At 44.3% G+C, this 19010-nt stretch overlaps 1 protein-coding gene across 1 annotated transcript in view; it reads right to left on the bottom strand.

Moving 5' to 3' along the window:
• The window catches only part of LOC141147096 (protein mono-ADP-ribosyltransferase PARP15-like), a 107836-nt gene that overhangs the window by 23406 nt on the left and 65420 nt on the right, over positions 1-19010 (bottom strand). Inside the window, exons 7-10 of the mRNA XM_073634195.1 lie at positions 18609-18671; positions 16948-17124; positions 6824-6996; positions 6629-6674 (exon numbers count right to left, since the gene is read on the bottom strand). Of these exons, the coding sequence (XP_073490296.1) occupies positions 6629-6674; positions 6824-6996; positions 16948-17124; positions 18609-18671 (459 nt within the window). The remainder of the gene's footprint in view (positions 1-6628; positions 6675-6823; positions 6997-16947; positions 17125-18608; positions 18672-19010) is intronic.

Here is a 19010-nt window from a genome sequence, read left to right on the forward strand (position 1 = left end):
AAACACAAATATAAAATAAAAAAAAAATAGTTGTCGTTTTATTGTTCTCTCTCTCTATTCTCTCTCTATTGTTCTGCTCTTTTTTACTGTATTCTATTCTGCAATGTTTTATTGTTGTTATGTTTTATCATGTTTGCTTTTCAGATATGCAATTTTTTATACCTTACCGTTTACTGTGCTTTATTGTTAACCATTTTTTTGTCTTCAGGTACGCCATTCACGACTTTGAGTGGTTATACCAGAATGATGCCTGCAGGTTTAGGTATCATCTTGGTATCATTCTTTTCAGCCAGCGATTGGCTTTCATGTAAAAGCAATCCTAGCAGCTAATTAGCCTCTAGACTGCTTTTACAAGCAGTGGGAGGGAATGCCCCCCCCCCAACGTCTTCCGTGTTTTTCTCTGGCTCTCCTGTCTCAACAGGGAACCTGAGAATGCAGCCGGTGATTCAGCCAGCTGACCATAGAGCTGATCAGAGACCAGAGTGGCTCCAAACATCTCTATGGCCTAAGAAACCGGAAGCTACGAGCATTTTATGACTTAGATTTCGCCGGATGTAAACAGCGCCATTGGGAAATTGGGAAAGCATTTTATCACACCGATCTTGGTGTGGTCAGATGCTTTGAGGGCAGAGGAGAAATCTAGGGTCTAATAGACCCCAATTTTTGCAAAAAAGAGTACCTGTCACTACCTATTGCTATGATAGGGGATATTTACATTCCCTGAGATAACAATAAAAATGATTTAAAAAAAAAAAAATGAAAGGAACAGTTTAAAAATAAGATAAAAAAATAATAATAATAAAGAAAAAAAAAAAAAAAAAAAAGCACCCCTGTCCCCCCTGCTCTCGCGCTAAGGCGAACGCAAGCGTCGGTCTGGCGTCAAATGTAAACAGCAATTGCACCATGCATGTGAGGTATCACCGCGAACGTCAGATCGAGGGCAGTAATTTTAGCAGTAGACCTCCTCTGTAAATCTAAAGTGGTAACCTGTAAAGGCTTTTAAAGGCTTTTAAAAATGTATTTAGTTTGTCGCCACTGCACGTTTGTGCGCAATTTTAAAGCATGTCATGTTTGGTATCCATGTACTCGGCCTAAGATCATCTTTTTTATTTCATCAAACATTTGGGCAATATAGTGTGTTTTAGTGCATTAAAATTTAAAAAAGTGTGTTTTTCCCCAAAAAATGCGTTTGAAAAATCGCTGCGCAAATACTGTGTGAAAAAAAAAAATGAAACACCCACCATTTTAATCTGTAGGGCATTTGCTTTAAAAAAATATATAATGTTTGGGGGTTCAAAGTAATTTTCTTGCAAAAAAAAATTATTTTTTTATGTAATCAAAAAGTGTCAGAAAGGGCTTTGTCTTCAAGTGGTTAGAAGAGTGTGTGATGTGTGACATAAGCTTCTAGATGTTGTGCATAAAATGCCAGGACAGTTCAAAACCCCCCCAAATGACCCCATTTTGGAAAGTAGACACCCCAAGCTATTTGCTGAGAGGCATGTCAAGTCCATGGAATATTTTATATTGTGACACAAGTTGCGGGAAAGAGACAATTTTTTATTTTTTTTATTTTTTTTTGCGCAAAGTTGTCACTAAATGATATATTGCTCAAACATGCCATGGGAATATGTGAAATTACACCCCAAAATACATTCTGTTGCTTCTCCTGAGTACGGGGATACCACATGTGTGAGACTTTTTGGGAGCCTAGCCGCTTACGGGACCCCGAAAACCAAGCACCGCCTTCAGGCTTTCTAAGGCCGTAAATTTTTGATTTCACTCTTCACTGCCTATCACAGTCTCGGAGGCCATGGAATGCCCAGGTGGCAAAAAACCCCCCCAAATGACCCCATTTTGGAAAGTAGACACCCCAAGCTATTTGATGAGAGGTATAGTGAGTATTTTGCAGACCTCACTTTTTGTCACAAAGTTTTGAAAATTGAAAAAAGAAAAAAAAAATTTTTTTTTCTCGTCTTTCTTTAATTTTCAAAAACAAATGAGAGCTGCAAAATACTCACCATGCCTCTCAGCAAATAGCTTGGGGTGTCTACTTTCCAAAATGGGGTCATTTGGGGGGGGGTTTGTGCCACCTGGGCATTCCATGGCCTCCGAAACTGTGATAGGTAGTGAGGAGTAAAATCAAAAATGTACGCCCTTAGAAATCCTGAAGGCACTGATTGGTTTTCGGGGCCCCGTACGCGGCTAGGCTCCCAAAAAGTCCCACACATGTGGTATCCCCATACTCAGGAGAAGCAGCTAAATGTATTTTGGGGTGCAATTCCACATATGCCCATGGCCTGTGTGAGCAATATATCATTTAGTGACAACTTTGTGCAAAAAAAAAAAAAATAAATAAAAAATTTGTCACTTTCCCGCAACTTGTGTCAAAATATAAAACATTCCATGGACTCAACATGCCTCAAAGCAAATAGCTTGGGGTGTCTACTTTCCAAAATGGGGTCATTTGGGGGGGTTTTATGCCATCTGGGCATTTTATGGCCTTCAAAACTGTGATAGGTAGTGAGGAGTAAAATCAAAAATGTACGCCCTTAGAAATCCTGAAGGCAGTGATTGGTTTTCGGGGGCCCCGTACGCGGCTAGGCTCCCAAAAAGTCCCACACATGTGGTATCCCCATACTCAGGAGAAGCAGCTAAATGTATTTTGGGGTGCAATTCCACATATGCCCATGGCCTGTGTGAGCAATATATCATTTAGTGACAACTTTTTGTAATTTTTTTTTTTTTTTTTTTTGTCATTATTCAATCACTTGGGACAAAAAAAATGAATATTCAATGGGCTCAACATGCCTCTCAGCAAATTCCTTGGGGTGTCTACTTTCCAAAATGGGGTCATTTGTGGGGGTTTTGTACTGCCCTGCCATTTTAGCACCTCAAGAAACGACATAGGCAGTCATAAATTAAAGGCTGTGTAAATTCCAGAAAATGTACCCTAGTTTGTAGGCGCTATAACTTTTGCGCAAACCAATAAATATACACTTATTGACATTTTTTCTACCAAAGACATGTGGCCGAATACATTTTGGCCTAAATGTATGACTAAAATTGAGTTTATTGGATTTTTTTAGAACAAAAAGTAGAAAATATCATTTTTTTTCAAAATTTTCGGTCTTTTTCCGTGTATAGCGCAAAAAATAAAAACGGCAGAGGTGATCAAATACCATCAAAAGAAAGCTCTATTTGTGGGAAGAAAAGGACGCAAATTTCGTTTGGGTACAGCATTGCATGACCGCGCAATTAGCAGTTAAAGCGACGCAGTGCCGAATTGTAAAAAGTGCTCTGGTCAGGAAGGGGGTAAAACCTTCCGGGGCTGAAGTGGTTAAAGAAGAAGAGAATTGTGCACTGCATTTTGAGATTTCATTATTTGCCACGTCACGAATGTTAATTCTTCATTACGAACATTTGTCCACTGAAAGTTGGCCAACAATTGTCTGATAGAGCGTACAAACGGTAGGATTTTCTGCCAACAGCCTGTCATCACACTATTCCCGTTGGAAAATCCAATCGTGTGTACGAGGCTTAAAGCTGGATACACACTATACAACTTTTGTTGTTGGATTTCCTTTAGATTTACCTTCAACCATGTTGTGGAAGGGCCTGCCTGATTCCATACAAATTGAAAGTGTTTAGGTTTGACCTCAAATTATATGGTTTTGGTAAATCTAAAGGAAAAAATCTAAAGGGAATTGTATAGTGTTTATCCAGCTTTAGGCCCCTTTCACATGGGCTTTCTGATCAGTTCCGCCTGTCAGTTTTTCAGAGGGACCTGATCGGACGCTCCATTCACCTCCTATGAAGTGGTGGATGTCAGCGGTGACATGTCCGCTGACACCCGCTGCTATCCGATCCTGTCTGACAAATCCAGAGGGATGGTGTCCCTATTTTCCATCCATCTGGCGGATCGGATGAAAACAGACAGGCGGTCCATTTTCTTCGGATCTCCCAATAGCGGAGAGCGGAACTCTGACAGGTCCATCTCTGCACAGTGAGTGGGGATGGACCTGTCATCCGTCTGCTCAGCGGAGATCAGCGGATCAATCCCCTGCTGAGCAAAGCGGAGTCCATCAAACAGACAAGCCCGTGTGAAAGGAGCCTATTTATAGTGTTTTTTTGTTGCCTTGATTATTGTCCTGCACAAGCACAGAGCCCCAATTATAAAGAGTGAGGCAAAGATGGGAACTTCAGCACTGCAGTCTCAGGCTGGGTTCACACTGGTGCGACACGACAGCCGTCCTACTTTGGATCCGACTTTGCCCTGCGACATGAAGCCGGCATGTGTCCGACTTTCAATGAACGGGGATCCGACTTGGATCCCCGCCAATGCCGGCACTGTGTTTGGTATGAATCTTTAGGGGGGAACTCCGCGCCAAATTTTAAATAAAAAACCGGCATGGGTTCCCCCTCCAGAGGCATACCAGGCCCTTGGGTCTGGTATGGACCTTGAGGAGAACCCCCTACGCCGAAAAAAACGGCGTGGGGGGTCGCCCCAATCCATACCAGACCCTTATCCGAGCACGCAGCCCGGCCGGACAGGAATGGGGGTGGGGACGAGCGAGCGCCCCCCCCCCTCCTGAACCGTACCAGGCCGCATGCCCTCAACATGGGGGGTGGTGCCTTGGGGGAGGGGGGCGCGCTGCGGCCCCCCCACCCCAAAGCACCTTGTCCCCATGTCGATGAGGACAAGGGCCTCTTCCCGACAACCCTGGCCGTTGGTTGTCGGGGTCTGCGGGCGGGGGGCTTATCGGAATCCGGGAGCCCCCTTTAATAAGGGAGCCCCCAGATCCCGGCCCCCCACCCTATGTGAATGAGTATGGGGTACAACGTACCCCTACCCATTCACCTAGGAAAAAAGTGTCAATTTAAAAAAAAAACACTACACAGATTTTTAAAGCATTTTATTAGACAGCTCCGGGGGTCTTCTTCCGACTTCGGGGGTCTCTCCGGTTCTTCTCCACGCTCTCCGGATCTTCTGCCGGGCTCCTCCGCTCTCTTCTGCTCTTTTGCCGCTCTTTTGCTAAAGCGGAGGAGCCTGGTCTTCAATCTTCTGCCTTCTGCCTTCTGCCTTCTGCCTTCTGCCCTCTTCTCCTGATGTTGACACGACGCTCTCCGGGGCTAGAATGCTCTCTGTGCGCTCTGCTCTGACTTATATAGGCGGTGACCCCGCCCCCTTATGCCGTCACAGTCCCTGGGCATGCTGGGACTGTGACGTTTTAGGGGGCGTGGTCATCACCCGATGACCACGCCCCCTAAAACGTCACAGTCCCAGCATGCCCAGGGACTGTGACGGCATAAGGGGGCGGGGTCACCGCCTATATAAGTCAGAGCAGAGCGCACAGAGAGCATTCTAGCCCCGGAGAGCGTCGTGTCAACATCAGGAGAAGAGGGCAGAGGGCAGAGGGCAGAAGGCAGAAGGCAGAAGGCAGAAGGCAGAAGGCAGAAGGCAGAAGATTGAAGACCGGGCTCCTCCGCTTTAGCAAAAGAGCGGCAAAAGAGCAGAAGAGAGCGGAGGAGCCCGCCAGAAGATCCGGAGAGCGTGGAGAAGAACCGGAGAGACCCCCGAAGTCGGAAGAAGACCCCCGGAGCTGTCTAATAAAATGCTTTAAAAATCTGTGTAGTGTTTTTTTTTAAATTGACACTTTTCCTAGGTGAATGGGTAGGGGTACGCTGTACCCCATACTCATTCACATAGGGTGGGGGGCCGGGATCTGGGGGCTCCCTTATTAAAGGGGGCTCCCGGATTCCGATAAGCCCCCGCCCGCAGACCCCGACAACCAACGGCCAGGGTTGTCGGGAAGAGGCCCTTGTCCTCATCAACATGGGGACAAGGTGCTTTGGGGTGGGGGGCCGCAGCGCGCCCCCTCCCCCAAAGCACCAACCCCCCATGTTGAGGGCATGCGGCCTGGTACGGTTCAGGAGGGGGGGGGGCGCTCGCTCGTCCCCACCCCCATTCCTGTCCGGCCGGGCTGCTTGCTCGGATAAGGGTCTGGTATGGATTGGGGGGGACCCCCACGCCGCCTTTATCGGCGTAGGGGGTTCCCCTCAAGATCCATACCAGACCCAAGGGCCTGGTATGCTCTTGGAGGGGGAACCCATGCCGGTTTTTTATTTAAAATTTGGCGCGGAGTTCCCCCTCAAGAACATCTCAGCACAAGTCGCGTGCCAAAGTCGGATCATGCAAGACGGCAATCCGACTTTGATCCGACTTCAATGATAGTCAATAGGCTGAAGTAGGATCAAAGTCGGACCAAAGTAGTACAGGGAGCATTTCTAAAGTCGGAACGACTTGTGTCGGACCAGTTAGGACGGCTCCCATAGGGAAACATTAAATTTCACACGTCATGCGACATGAGCTCCCAATGTCGGAGCGTTTGTCGGACCAGTGTGAACCCAGCCTCAATCAGATTACAAGCCTGTGGGTCATTTGGCCACCAGTGGCCAGATCAAGTGAAAGGTCAAAATCAGGTGTGCTAACCCTTTTTTATCAGAACTGCAGGTTGTCTCCATCATGTGATCAGTGATGATTAGCAGTTTCAATGGGCTTTGGGGGGGTCCAAGGTTTCTAATGCACTGGATTTGCCCTGATTTTTTTAATTCATTTTTCAATACATACCTTGCGCTTGTATTGCTGATAAAATTCTTTCATCTCGTTGAATTGCCTAAACAGATACACATAAAGCTTTTAGTTTGGACATTTGAATAGATGATATACATACATTATATAAGCACTGGAACATAACACTCCACACACCAAGATTTCACAATGCCAAGATCTGTTAATAATTCCATGAAGTTTGATTATAATTACCTGGATTTCAGTGCATTTGGCTCGGAAAACTTTAAGGTAAGTCTTGTAAATGTTTTCTTGAATGACAATGATGCTGATTCTCTCAAGAGTTGGAACCAATGCCTCCAGTAAGTAATTCAAAACGCTGTTCAATATTGCCTTAATGGATGCTTCGGGGTCAACACGAGCCATGCCTTAGAAAATATATAATAAAATAAATACATAATAGTAATAATGAAAGCATATTTTGTAATGTATAATCCACAACTCAACGAGTTTCTGTTTTTGTCAGCTTGGCATTAATTGGCTTCCTGTTAATTATTGTTGTGAAAAGTTTATCCCTAAAAAATAATTGACTGACTTCCTAAAAAGTTTTTGGACAATAATATTTTTTTTGTGAGTTTTTTTCTTTTTTTGCTATGTGTCCCGAGGGATTTCTCATCACCTTCTGTACTGGTGACAATGGTCACAGGACTAACAGAGTGAGAGGGAACACAACCAACAATAAAAAACCCAACAAGGTTGTTAACCACCCCTTACTCTTTACAAAATGTAAAACTAGTTTTGGCTATATTATGGTTCCTTACATTCTCTATCCAAACCTATAAACATAGTGCAGCAAAGTCTTTAGCCTCTTCCAGTCTAATGAGGACCTCCAAGGCCAAAGATAGCTGACATCCTTCAATATGTAGTGGGTTGTGAGGCATAGTGGGTGCAAAGATGGTAAAAGTCATTGGGCCCCAGACACTTCTTGGATGTAAAAGAGGTTTTATTTCTCTTAACAGTCCTTTTTATATATTTTAGGGGAAATAGAGTTAGTGCCAGGACACCCTTAAATAGTTGTAGATTCAATTGGCAGACTCTGAGACTTCAATAGGAGAACAGCCGTACAGGTAAAGGCCCCAGCAAGGCACCACATCTGCACAGGCAGGAATGCTGTCTAGTATGGCAACAGTCTTTAACAGTTCCTAACTCAAATGTAACAGTTCTTTCACCTTCACTACAACTTCTCCTTGTAGTTCTTCAACACTGAGCTCCCGGTCTCTCACTAGACGCACTGATTCACTAACTCTGAATCCCTTGAGCTCCTACAATCTTTGTGGTGGTATGACCCACGCTTTCCTGCTGGATCCCTAGCTTGGCACTCCAGATACTCCTCAAGCTTTACCCCTGCTGACCAGCTCGGTCCCTGGCTTAACACACAAGGCTGCTCTGCAAGCGTCACCTCCGCTGGCTGGGTCCCTGAGTTGATCGCCGCCGGAAGTTTCCCGATTCTCCACCGTGCCCGTTTGGTGAGAATACTGCTCCGGTACATGCTTCAGTTACTCACTGTGGTCCCTGTTAAAGGTGGTTGGCCCCTTAGTGGCGACAGCTCCCCTTCTTCCTCCAATAACGACAGGTTCTCCGGCCTAGAAGAACCGTCACTTTTGGTTGGATTGCAAGCCGCAATCCCAACCCTGCGCTGCCCTCTTACTTCTGGATTGGCCTTCACACAGCCTGGCAGCCTGATGCCCCCGGGATAGGCCCAATCTCCAGCCTAGCAGGCCAGGGCGTACCACACACGTCCACCCAGATAGCCGTCAAGGTGGCACAGATCATCTGACTCCACCCAAATATATAGGTGCTCCCAGCAGGCCAAGGGATTCAAGAAAACCCCTGCTCATTGGCTGAGAAACCTCATATACCCATAACCTGACCTTTGGTTTGCCCTTTCTCATATCTTGTTCCACCAAGCACCCGGCCACCTACTGGTAGAAGAGAAAAGTGCAACTAGGCCAAACTTAAGGAGAAATCAATAGATTTCTATCAATCAACCAGGATAACTACTCCTGGCAAGTAAATTTGTGAGGCACCCCCTGCCTAAACTACAGGGTGCTACATCAGTTTTGGCAATAAAGACACTTTAAATTCCAACTGCATGGTCTTAACCCTCACACCTGGGCATATGTGGATGTCACATAATTTAATTTTCTTATCACTAACCCATGTTCATTTCTTTCTCTGATATATGCTTAAATTATTTTTAAGATAGTCACGTCTTGTAGGTCAATAAAATCATTCAATCATTCATTGTTCCTGCACTACTTTGGTCCAACTTGGGCACGATTTCAGCCCATTGATTTGAATGTAAGTCTCATCCAAGTTGGATCATGATCTCCACTCCAAAATGTAAAAGAAAAGGGCGTGGGGTTCCCCCCAAATTTATACCAGGCCCTTTGAGTCTGGTATAGATCTTGAGGGGGTGAACCCCACGTTAAAACTGTAAAAAAAAAAAAAACAGCGTGGGGTCTCCCCCCCCCCCAAAAGACCATACCAGACTGAATGTCTGGTATGGATTTTAAGGAGAACCCCCATGCCAAAATAATAAAAAAAAAAAAAAATGCATGGGGTCACCCCAAAATCCATACCAGACCCTTATCTGAGCATGCAGCCCAGCAGGTCAGGAATAGGGAGGGGGATGAGCGAGTGCCCCCCTGGACCATACCAGACCACAAAATTAAAAAAATTAAGAATGTCCCCTGTCGTAGCTCCAACATGTCTTCTTTCTCTGGTGATGTCTTTTCCCTCCGCTTCTTCTCCCTTCACTGATGTCTTCTTCCTCCAGTTCTTCTCCCTCCGCTGCTGATATCTTCTACCTCTAGTTCTTCTGCTGGTTCTTCTCCCTCCGCTGATGTTTTCTCCCAACACTAGCTCCTGCAGTTGTGCCAGCTCTGTTCTCTGCCAGTTCTTATATAGCCATGGGGCATGGCCATCTGGTGACATCACAAAGCTGGTAAGCCCCCTGCCCGCCACAGGGCCCCCCTGTCCCAAATACCCACCCCCCCATGCTGAAGACATGTGGCCAGGTATGGTCCAGGAGGGAGGGGGGCGCTGGTTTGCCCCCACTTTCCTGACCTGCCGGGCTGTATGCTTAGATAAGGGCCTAGTATGGATTTTGGGGGGGACCCCACAACATTTTTTCTTCATTTGGCGTGGGGTTCCTCCCCCCCTTTAAGATTCATACCAGACTCAAAGGACCTGATATGGTCGGATCCCATTCATTGAAGTCACATGGAAGTCGAACATAAAGTCGTAGGGCAAAGTCGGATCGGAAGTCGTCCGACTTCCATGTTGGAGCAGTGTGAACCCAGCCACAGCAAGAAAAGCAAATCAGTGCCAGAGTTCACAGCAAAATGGCAATGGCCTGCTTTTTCATTGTGAGAATTGGCACTGACTGCCCTCCCCAATATCCTCTGGGTACAGGAGCACATATAATATTCTGCTGTTCCAACTATCCCTGATAAAGTGGTATTATGTGGTCCCAGAAACACACTGGGGGAGATTTACTAAACTGGAGCACTCAGAAACTGGTGCTGCTGTGCATGGTAGCCAATCAGCTTCTAACTTCAGCTTGTTTAATTAGGTTTTGGCAATAAAACCTGGAAGCTGATTAATTTCTATGCAGAGTTGCACAAGATTTTGCACTTTTCAGTTTTAGTAATTAACCCCCTCTCCCCCTCTGCCTGTCCTTTTTTTTTTTTTTTGCTATTACCAGTTGAACTAATAAAGATTTTGGACTCTCAAGATTTCTCATTTCAATTTAACCACTTCTTCTAAGGGGGCCTTGTTTTGTAGGGAGCTGGAAAACCCAAGCCATCAGGCTCAAGTACTGTCTTTGTTTGAAAACTTGTGAAAATCTGAATCCAGCGCCCTGCAAAAAACAGTTCTTAGAGGCAACCATAGCCAATTGTAATGTCATTATATTCAGCTTCATGATTTTTAGATTGTAGCCTTCAGTGTGCAGGCACTGTTATGCCGCATACACAGGATCGCACATTCCGACAACAAAATCCATGTTTTTTTTCCGACGGATGTTGGCTCAAACTTGTCTTGCATACACACGGTCACACAAATCTTGTTGGAAATTCCGAACGTCAAAAACACGGTAACATACAACACGTACGACGGCACTAGAAAAGGGAAGTTCAATAGCCATTGCGCCACCCTTTGGGCTCCTTCTGCTAATCTCATGTTAGTAGGAGTTTGGTGAGAGACGATTCGCTCTTTTCAGCCTCGTGCTTTTCCGATCATTACTGCTCTTCAGTTTGTGCTTGTGGGTTCGTATCTGGTTTTCAGTGCGTGTAGTCAGTTTGCATTTGTTTTTCAGTGCGTATTATTATAGTACGTATTTGATTTCCAGTGCGTTCTTGTCTGCTCATTTCTGATTTTCAGCTCGCTCTTTTCAGGCCTTTCTGATTTTCAGTGCGTTCTGTTAGTTCGTTCTGACCAGTCGACCGTTTTTAAGCCTTGTTGCGGGTACATACTCGTCGTAGAGTTCGTGCTGTGCAGGGGCTTGGTGTTGGGGTTCTTATTTTGACCCAAGCCCAGTCCATGAACAGGGTGGGGAGGAGTTCATGGGCCAAGAATTGGTTACTCCAGCATGACCAATTCTCTCATATGCCTTTGTTGCGGGAGATCCGTGAGAATAATCCTGATGATTTCAGGAATTATCTCCATATGACGGACCCCGTTTTTCACTGTCTGTTGGCTTTGCTGTCCCCTTATATTACCAAGCAGGACACCTGCATGTGGCAAGCCATCACTCCCAAGCAGAGGCTAGTCGTCACGTTGCAGTACTTGGTGACAGGGAGAAGTCTGCAGGGCATCAAGTTCTCAACAGGCATGTCCCCCCAGGTTCTGGGGATCATTATTCCAGAGACCTGTTCTGCCATCATTCAGGTCCCGCAGAAGGATTATATTAGGGTAAGTTTTCTCCTTTAACATCACATTCTATGTATTTAATGTTTGCTAATGTATTGTATTTCTTTCATCATTCCCTAATTACCATGATTGTAATATGCTGTGAATGTCCCCTTTGTTCTCATGCATGCTTGAATTTTTTAAACCTCCTTTTTTGTCCTTCATGCATATTTGCCTTCACTAACCTCTGCAGCATGCTATCCTGGGCCCATACACACCTTGCCTAGTCACTTAACAATGTATTTTGTCAGCTTCATAGTAGTGCTTTAACCTAAACACCCCCTAAAATGTGTACAAATGTTATTTGTGTCCTTAAATTCATGCAGAGTGCCAGAGGCTATTTTTTTGGGTCCCAAAAGCATTTGGAACCCTCCCCCCCCCCAACTGCTAAGTCAACTGATACCAATCCTCTATCTTTGCTAAACCCATACACACTATACCTACCTCTTTTGTGGTCAGATTTCTGTATGAATTCACCAAAGCATGTAGTGAAAGGGCCTGCCAGAATACTTTCAAATGGTACTGTTTAAAGTTTTGTTCTCCTATTATCTTGATAGGTAATCGCAGAATGTAAAAAAGTGCTTCAATTTGTACAGTGTGTATTTATTTTTTTGTATTATGACACTTCTTCTATTGAGCATCGAAAGAATAAGCCACACATTGTTGAGTAGAAAACGTTTTACTCTGTGCACATTCACATGTGCATTAGAAAAGGGTTTTTGAACAAACCAACATATTTTAGTAATAACATTTTTGTTTTTGACAGTACAAATAGCCTTTTTTGTGTTAAAACAGGCATATTTAAAACCATAAAACAATACACAACTCAGGAACTTACAAAGTTCAACTTTGACAAAGTGAAGGCAATATCAAACATTAGTATGTCCAAACTGTGTTGATATTTCCTAAATCAGATTGGGTGATGTCACCCCTGTGAAAGCCAAATTTTGAAGATGCACACAAATTGAGAGTCAAAATGGGGATTTCCCTCCTGATCCCATGCCTAATGTCAACATGTGCTAGCTCCCATCATGGGTGATCAATGGACATGTTTTGGGTGTGCAACCCCTTCCTCTCATCTACTTTAGTTGCGAGGAAGGGGTTGCACCACCAAAATGTGTACCTTGATATCCCATGATGGCAGATAACACATGTTGACACACTGTGTGCATCTTCCAAATTTGTCTTTCTAAAAAATATTTAAAATGTGTGAAAATAATAAAACAAACAAACAAACTAGAAGAATTTTTGGGTGTTTTAGATTCTGCCTAAAACATCAATGATGTTTTGAGTCTTTTTTTGATGTCTTCCTTGATGTTCTGTAAATCACGATTGCACACCATGATCTCCCCGATGAGGACGTGTGCACTTGCACTTGTGAGATTCTTCTCCCACAACATCCACATCACCTAAAATTAAAAAAAACACCATGTATTATAAATATGCAGGCATCCATCTATTACCTGAAGCTGAGGTTTCAGACACTCACCTGTTCCCTGGTGTCCTCAGATGTCCCGAGTCTTTTCTCCCCTATGTGAATAAAAAAAGGTATACTTAGCACACAGATATTTGATGCGAGAAATAGTAATGAAACATTGCTTGGAAGTGTCGTACAATTGTCTTTTTTGGCAGAGTTCCAAGCTGAAGACATAATTTTTTTCCCTTTATACAGCTGAAATACTTACCTTTTTTGTACAATTTTCACACATGGAGACACCCCTAGTATCTACTGGAGCACCTGTGTGGGACACCCTAAAAAGGGTGTTCTGATGTCCCACACTAGTGCTCCTGTGTCCAGATGTGTAAACAGCTGCTGAGTGTTCTCTCCTTACTCTGAATCAAGTTTGCATTTCATTATAGTTACAAACCCATCTAGACATCAAACTTCTTTTAATACAAATAGGCATGAACAAATGTAGTTAACCTGCATCTGCCAAAAACATTGTGTTACTGGGCGAAAGAACGATGTTTACTACGAATGATTACTGTGCCCATGAACCTGAAACTTGCCATTTTAAACTGTACAACAGTAAAGAAAAGTACATGGAGCAGCGTGCAAGTAATAATAATACACACGACAACTACTTACTTTTTTAAAGAACTTTCTTGATCTTTCTGTATTGATCGTGCTCCCTCAATTTCAGGTCTGACCAGCGTTTCCTCAGTTGATCCTTGGATTGCCGTACCCCAAAATTCCTGTGCAGACTTTTCACAACTTTAGTCATGATCTTGACCTTTCTCACATTTGAGTTTGGGTAAAGTCCATGCTTCCTGTCATAGTCGACCCTCTTCAAGATGTCCACCATCTCCATCATCTATAGAAAGGACATATTTGAGGCTTTAAATCTCCTCCGGGATCGGGACGTTCGTGGCTCCGGCCATTCGTCATTGCTGCTGCTGCCTGCATGCACTTACTCTTTCTCCGCCATGTACTCTCCCACTGTGCCAAAAGACAAGGGGCGGGGAATAGACTAGAAAGAACATCAGGGGCGGGCGGATTTTCACACATGCAGTGTATATAAAGAGTAACACGCGTGCGTCGTACGTATGATCTGTGAGCAGAGGAAGGAGTAGCGGAAGTGCCGATGGTTCTAACGAAGGTACAAGTTTAACTTGGTGTATCAGTGGCCTATACTGCTTATAGATTGAGGCCTATATTGGGACAAGATTAGGAGAGTTTAGCCTGACATTAGGGTTTGTCTTGTGTTGTGTCTTGCAGAGAAAATGGATGGCTTCAATGATCACAACTTCCTCCCCCTAGTCATAGACAAGTGCAGGCAGCTGCCCTGTCTGTGGCAGGTGAAACATCTGCATTATAATCATAAACAAAAGATGCAGGCAGTTCTGGAGAAACCATCCCCCATTTGAAGGCAAAATTTGGTGGGCTGAGGAGCACTTATAATAAGGAGCGCAATAAGGTCCAGGATTCCATGAGATCAGGAGCTGCAGCAGATGACATTTATGTACCCAGGCTGTGGTACTATGACAGACTGTGTTTTCTGTCAGACCAGACTGAAGTCAGGCAATCACTCTCAACCCTTACTTCCACTCTTCCTTCCACACTTCCTTCCACCCCAGCTGAGGCTTCTGACGTCCAACCTGGGCCTTCCAGCCAGGAAGAAGTGGAGGAGCCCAGCTTGAGCCAGGTATAGCATTGTTCTACATATTTCTTGTCGTAAAATTAATGATGTTAACTAGATGTTATTATTGATCACTAACTGCTGATTTAATAAGATGTTTTACATATCAATAGACAGTAGTGGCCAAAAAGGTTTGGGAGAATGAAAAATGCTGAGGTGAGAATGATAGTCTTTTCTATTTGTTAACATTTAATTTGCAACAGTCATGAGCTCAAAATTGTGTGTGTTTGATGAATAAAAAACTAAAACTATGTCCCTTTTTCATACACAGGAAAGCCTTAGCCAGGATGAGAGTGTGGAATGTGGCAGCCAGGAGGTGGCGGGGGAAAGTGGCAGCCAGGAGGTGGCGGGGGAAAGTGGCAGCCAAGAGGTGGTGGGGGAAAGTGGCAGCCAGGACGTGGCAGGGGAAAGTGGTAGCCGGGAGGTGGCCCAGCCCAGTAGCCTGACCGAATCCCAGGTCCCTCCCCTCCGCCTTCCAACCAAAAGGCCCAGGAAGGGGAGTAATGTGGAGGAGGCAGCGCTTGGGCTGATTCGGGAGGCTAATGCTGCCCTCAGAACCACCCCTACTCTTCAAGAGGACTTTGCCTATATGGCTGCATGCAAAATGTAGGAAATGGAGGAGAGCCAATGCCTCATCTGTGAGGAAATTATGTATCTGTCCCTAAATAAGGGATTGAGGGGCCAACTCACAACCAAAACCTAACTGTGTGAGTTCGACCATCCTCCTCCTGCCACAACTCCAAAAACACACCCTGGAAGCAAGCCTGGAAAGAAGAGTGGAAGGAAGACAAGAGTGTGATGGCCTGGGTTCAGTCTGGTCTGACAAAAGACACAGGGTGTTGTATGACCACAGCCTGGGGACATATATGTCATCTGCTGCTGTTCCAGATCTCTTGTAGTCCGGAACTGGATTGTGCTCACTATTATACGGACTCCTCATGTTACCAATTTTGGCTGTAAAATAGTCGATGTGTCCCCCGGGGTACAAAGGCTTCGCAAATTTCACCAGTTTCTCCAGCGTTGCCTTCCTCTTTATTTTATTATGACCCATAATAAATGGCTATTTTTTATTCACAGACACTTGCCTATGTGTTTTACTTAAAAAAGGACAGTTTGTTTGTGAGTAGGCAGGTACATTTCCTAAATACAATGTCAAATTAACAAGGGACACCAACACAAACCAACCTCCTTGAGGTTAAAAAAATACAAGATAATAATGGTGTTGTGGTAACTTGCCACACAAAACAAAAAACAATATTATGGAGAGCACTAGAAAAAAAAAAGCAGATCTTGATAAAAAAAAAACACTATAAACAAAAATTAAAAACATTATTATGGAGATCTGATGAAAAAAAAAATATTCAGGAGATCACAAGAAATAATAAAGAAATATTTTTTTCAGTAATCTGTGTGAATATGAGCAGCAAAACAACTTAATTATCCTAGCATTATAAAGAAGAAGAGAATGCACTGCATTAAAAGATTTCAAAATTTGCAGCGTGACAAATGTGCTATCTACATTACGAATGCTAGTTTTACCACACCGAGCGCTTCCATGTTGTAATTGATTCAGAGAATGAGTGGAACTTTGTGCATCGGGATTGTGTACACATGATCGGAATTTACGAGAACGGATTTTGATGTCAGAAAATTTGAGATCCAGATCTCAAATTTTGTCGGAAATTCCGACAGAAAATGTCCGATGGAGCCTACACACGGTCAGAATTCCCGACGACAAGCTCCCATCGAACATTTGTTGTCGGAAATTCCAACCGCGTGTACGTGGCATTATGCTGTGTACACACGACCGGACTTTCGACGGACCGAATCACGTCAGACTTTCCGACGGACTTTCGACAGACTTCCGTCAAATCGGACTTGTATACACACAATCATACAAAGTCCGACGGATTCGACTGTGATGACAAAGACCAGACTAGAATAAGGAAGTTCGTAGCCAATAGCTGCCCTAGCGTTGGTTTTCGTCTGTCGGACTAGCATACAGAAGAACGGATTTTTCGACCGGACTCGAGTCCGTCGGAAAGATTTGAAACGTGCTAAATCTAAAGTCCATCACATTTTCGACAGAAAAGGTCCGCTGCAGGTCCGATGAAGCCCACACACGGTCGGATTTGTTGCATTGGACAAGTTTGGTCGAAAAGTCTGGCCGCGTGTACAAGACATTAGAGTTCAAAGTGCACACAACCTGTTACTGTGTTTACAGATATTTCTTTATATCTCCCCTTTAAACAACCATTTGCCTACCTGTTCCAATAGCTGGTAGAGCCAGGCTGGTGAACTTGCTCTCATGGCATTTAAGCAGAATCATGTCTATGGAAGGTTCATAGGCTGGCACTAACGTTGGCCCAATAATATGCATGATATGTTTAGCTTTAAGATTTCCACCGCTGGTTACTACAGCACCGCCAACTGTCAACCATCCTGGAGAAAAGAAACACTCCATCAAAAAAATGAACTTAAAATAAAGAAGGTAGTAGTATCTTAAATACCAAGCAATGTCAAATAATTTTAAAATCCTTTACCACAGTGTGCTAATATTCATAGTTCCATAAACTGATCACAAGCAGAGCTGTATTTACAATATTAGCCAGTGCCTAAGGTGGCTGGATAAGAGGGGGCAGCACCAGGGCTTTTTTTTCAGTGGGAATGTGGGGGAATGCAGTTGTATGTAATAGCAAGGGGTCTGCTGGAGGGTCTATTGATGCTGTCTGCTGGGAGATTTATGGTCACTGGTGGGGATCTGTTTTTGTGTGAGGGTCTATTATTGCTTGTGGGGGATCTGTTGTTGCTGGGGGTGTCTTATGGTGCTTGTGGGAGAGGTCTTTTGTTGCTGGCTGCTGGAGGGTCTATTAATGCTGACCGCTGGGAGATCTGTTGATGTTGCTGGGGGTGGGGTCTAATGATGCTGGGATGGATCTTTTTGTTGCTGAGGGTGGTATTTTGTTGTGGATGGTCCATTGTTTCTGTGTGGGGGGATCTATTGTTGTGTGGAGAACTATTGTTGCTGGGGTGGGGTCTATTGTTGCTGGGGGGAACTATTGTTACTGGGGTGGGGACCATTGTTGCTGGGGAAGTCTATTGTTGTGTGAGGGCTCTACTGTTGCTGGAGTAGGGTCTATTACTGGGAGGGGAATTTTTGTTGTTTGGGAGGACCTATTGTTGTTGGGGTGGGGTCTATTATTGGTGGGAGGGGAATCTATTGTTGCTTGGGAGAATCTATTGTTGCTGGCTCCAGTGCATCCATTTTTACTGCTTTTCTTGTTATTAGACTAGAACAAATTCCATACAAATTATTTAGCAAATGATACTTGGGGAAGTACTGGGAGGTGGGTAGGGGGTGGAGACAAGGGGGGGGGGGTACTCAAACCTAGTTCCTGCACCTATTCTCTCAGAAAAAAAAGCCCTGAGCAGCACCAAACGTCACAATTCTAATAACCATTTTTTTGCTTTGTTTCCCTCTTTTGTCTAATTCAGGACCTTTTGTGGCTATTTCCACGAATGTAACTGTAGAGGAAAGAGGGTGTCCGGGGTGTTGAGAAGTGTCAGAAGAATCTCCTCCTTTCTCGTTTGCTGGTCTGCACAACTAAAAAGCAAATCTGCATAATAAGCAGATCCCATGCTTTTTCCAATAGCAGATCTTGACAGTAGTTTTACTTGTACACATACTACAAAACATTTCATTAAAAAAACTTGGTGAAATTATTTTATGAGAATGGGCCAAAAAATTGAGAATATCACTCATTTCACTTTGAGCTACCAGCATATATTTAATGTTACCGACCGTAAACCTTTCACAATCTTTAGTTGTTTAAACTTGGGTATGGAGTATTTATTGTGAGCTGTTGTTAGACATGAGTATAGTACACTCATGAGGTTCATACAAAAAATTAATAACTTAGATTTACCGATCCTACTGCATTCTTCTTTCACTGTGTCACCAGCAGCTGACAGTATAGCTCCAGAAACACCTGAAAATAGAAATATGGAATACATACGTTAAAGGAGTAGTCCTGTTTAGTGTAAATTCAAAAACCTGAGTCTTCTGGACAGTTCCTAAGAGTGCTAAGGTGTGGTTGTAGCAGAGTATCTAGGTGGTATACAATCTAGTGCGATAACTAGACCAGTGGTCTCCAAATTGTGGCCTGTAGGCCAGATCTGGCCCTTTGCTTGCCCTTGGGGCACTGATAAAAGCCACTATTGCTCCCACTGACACCAAGGATGAGGCACTATTCCTCCCACTGACACCAAGGATGGGGCACTATTCCTCCCACTGATACCAAGGATGGGGGACTACTACTCCCACTGAC

The sequence above is a fragment of the Aquarana catesbeiana genome, linkage group LG06 (assembly GCF_042186555.1).
Source record: "Aquarana catesbeiana isolate 2022-GZ linkage group LG06, ASM4218655v1, whole genome shotgun sequence".
Classification (NCBI taxonomy): Eukaryota; Metazoa; Chordata; class Amphibia; order Anura; family Ranidae; genus Aquarana; species Aquarana catesbeiana.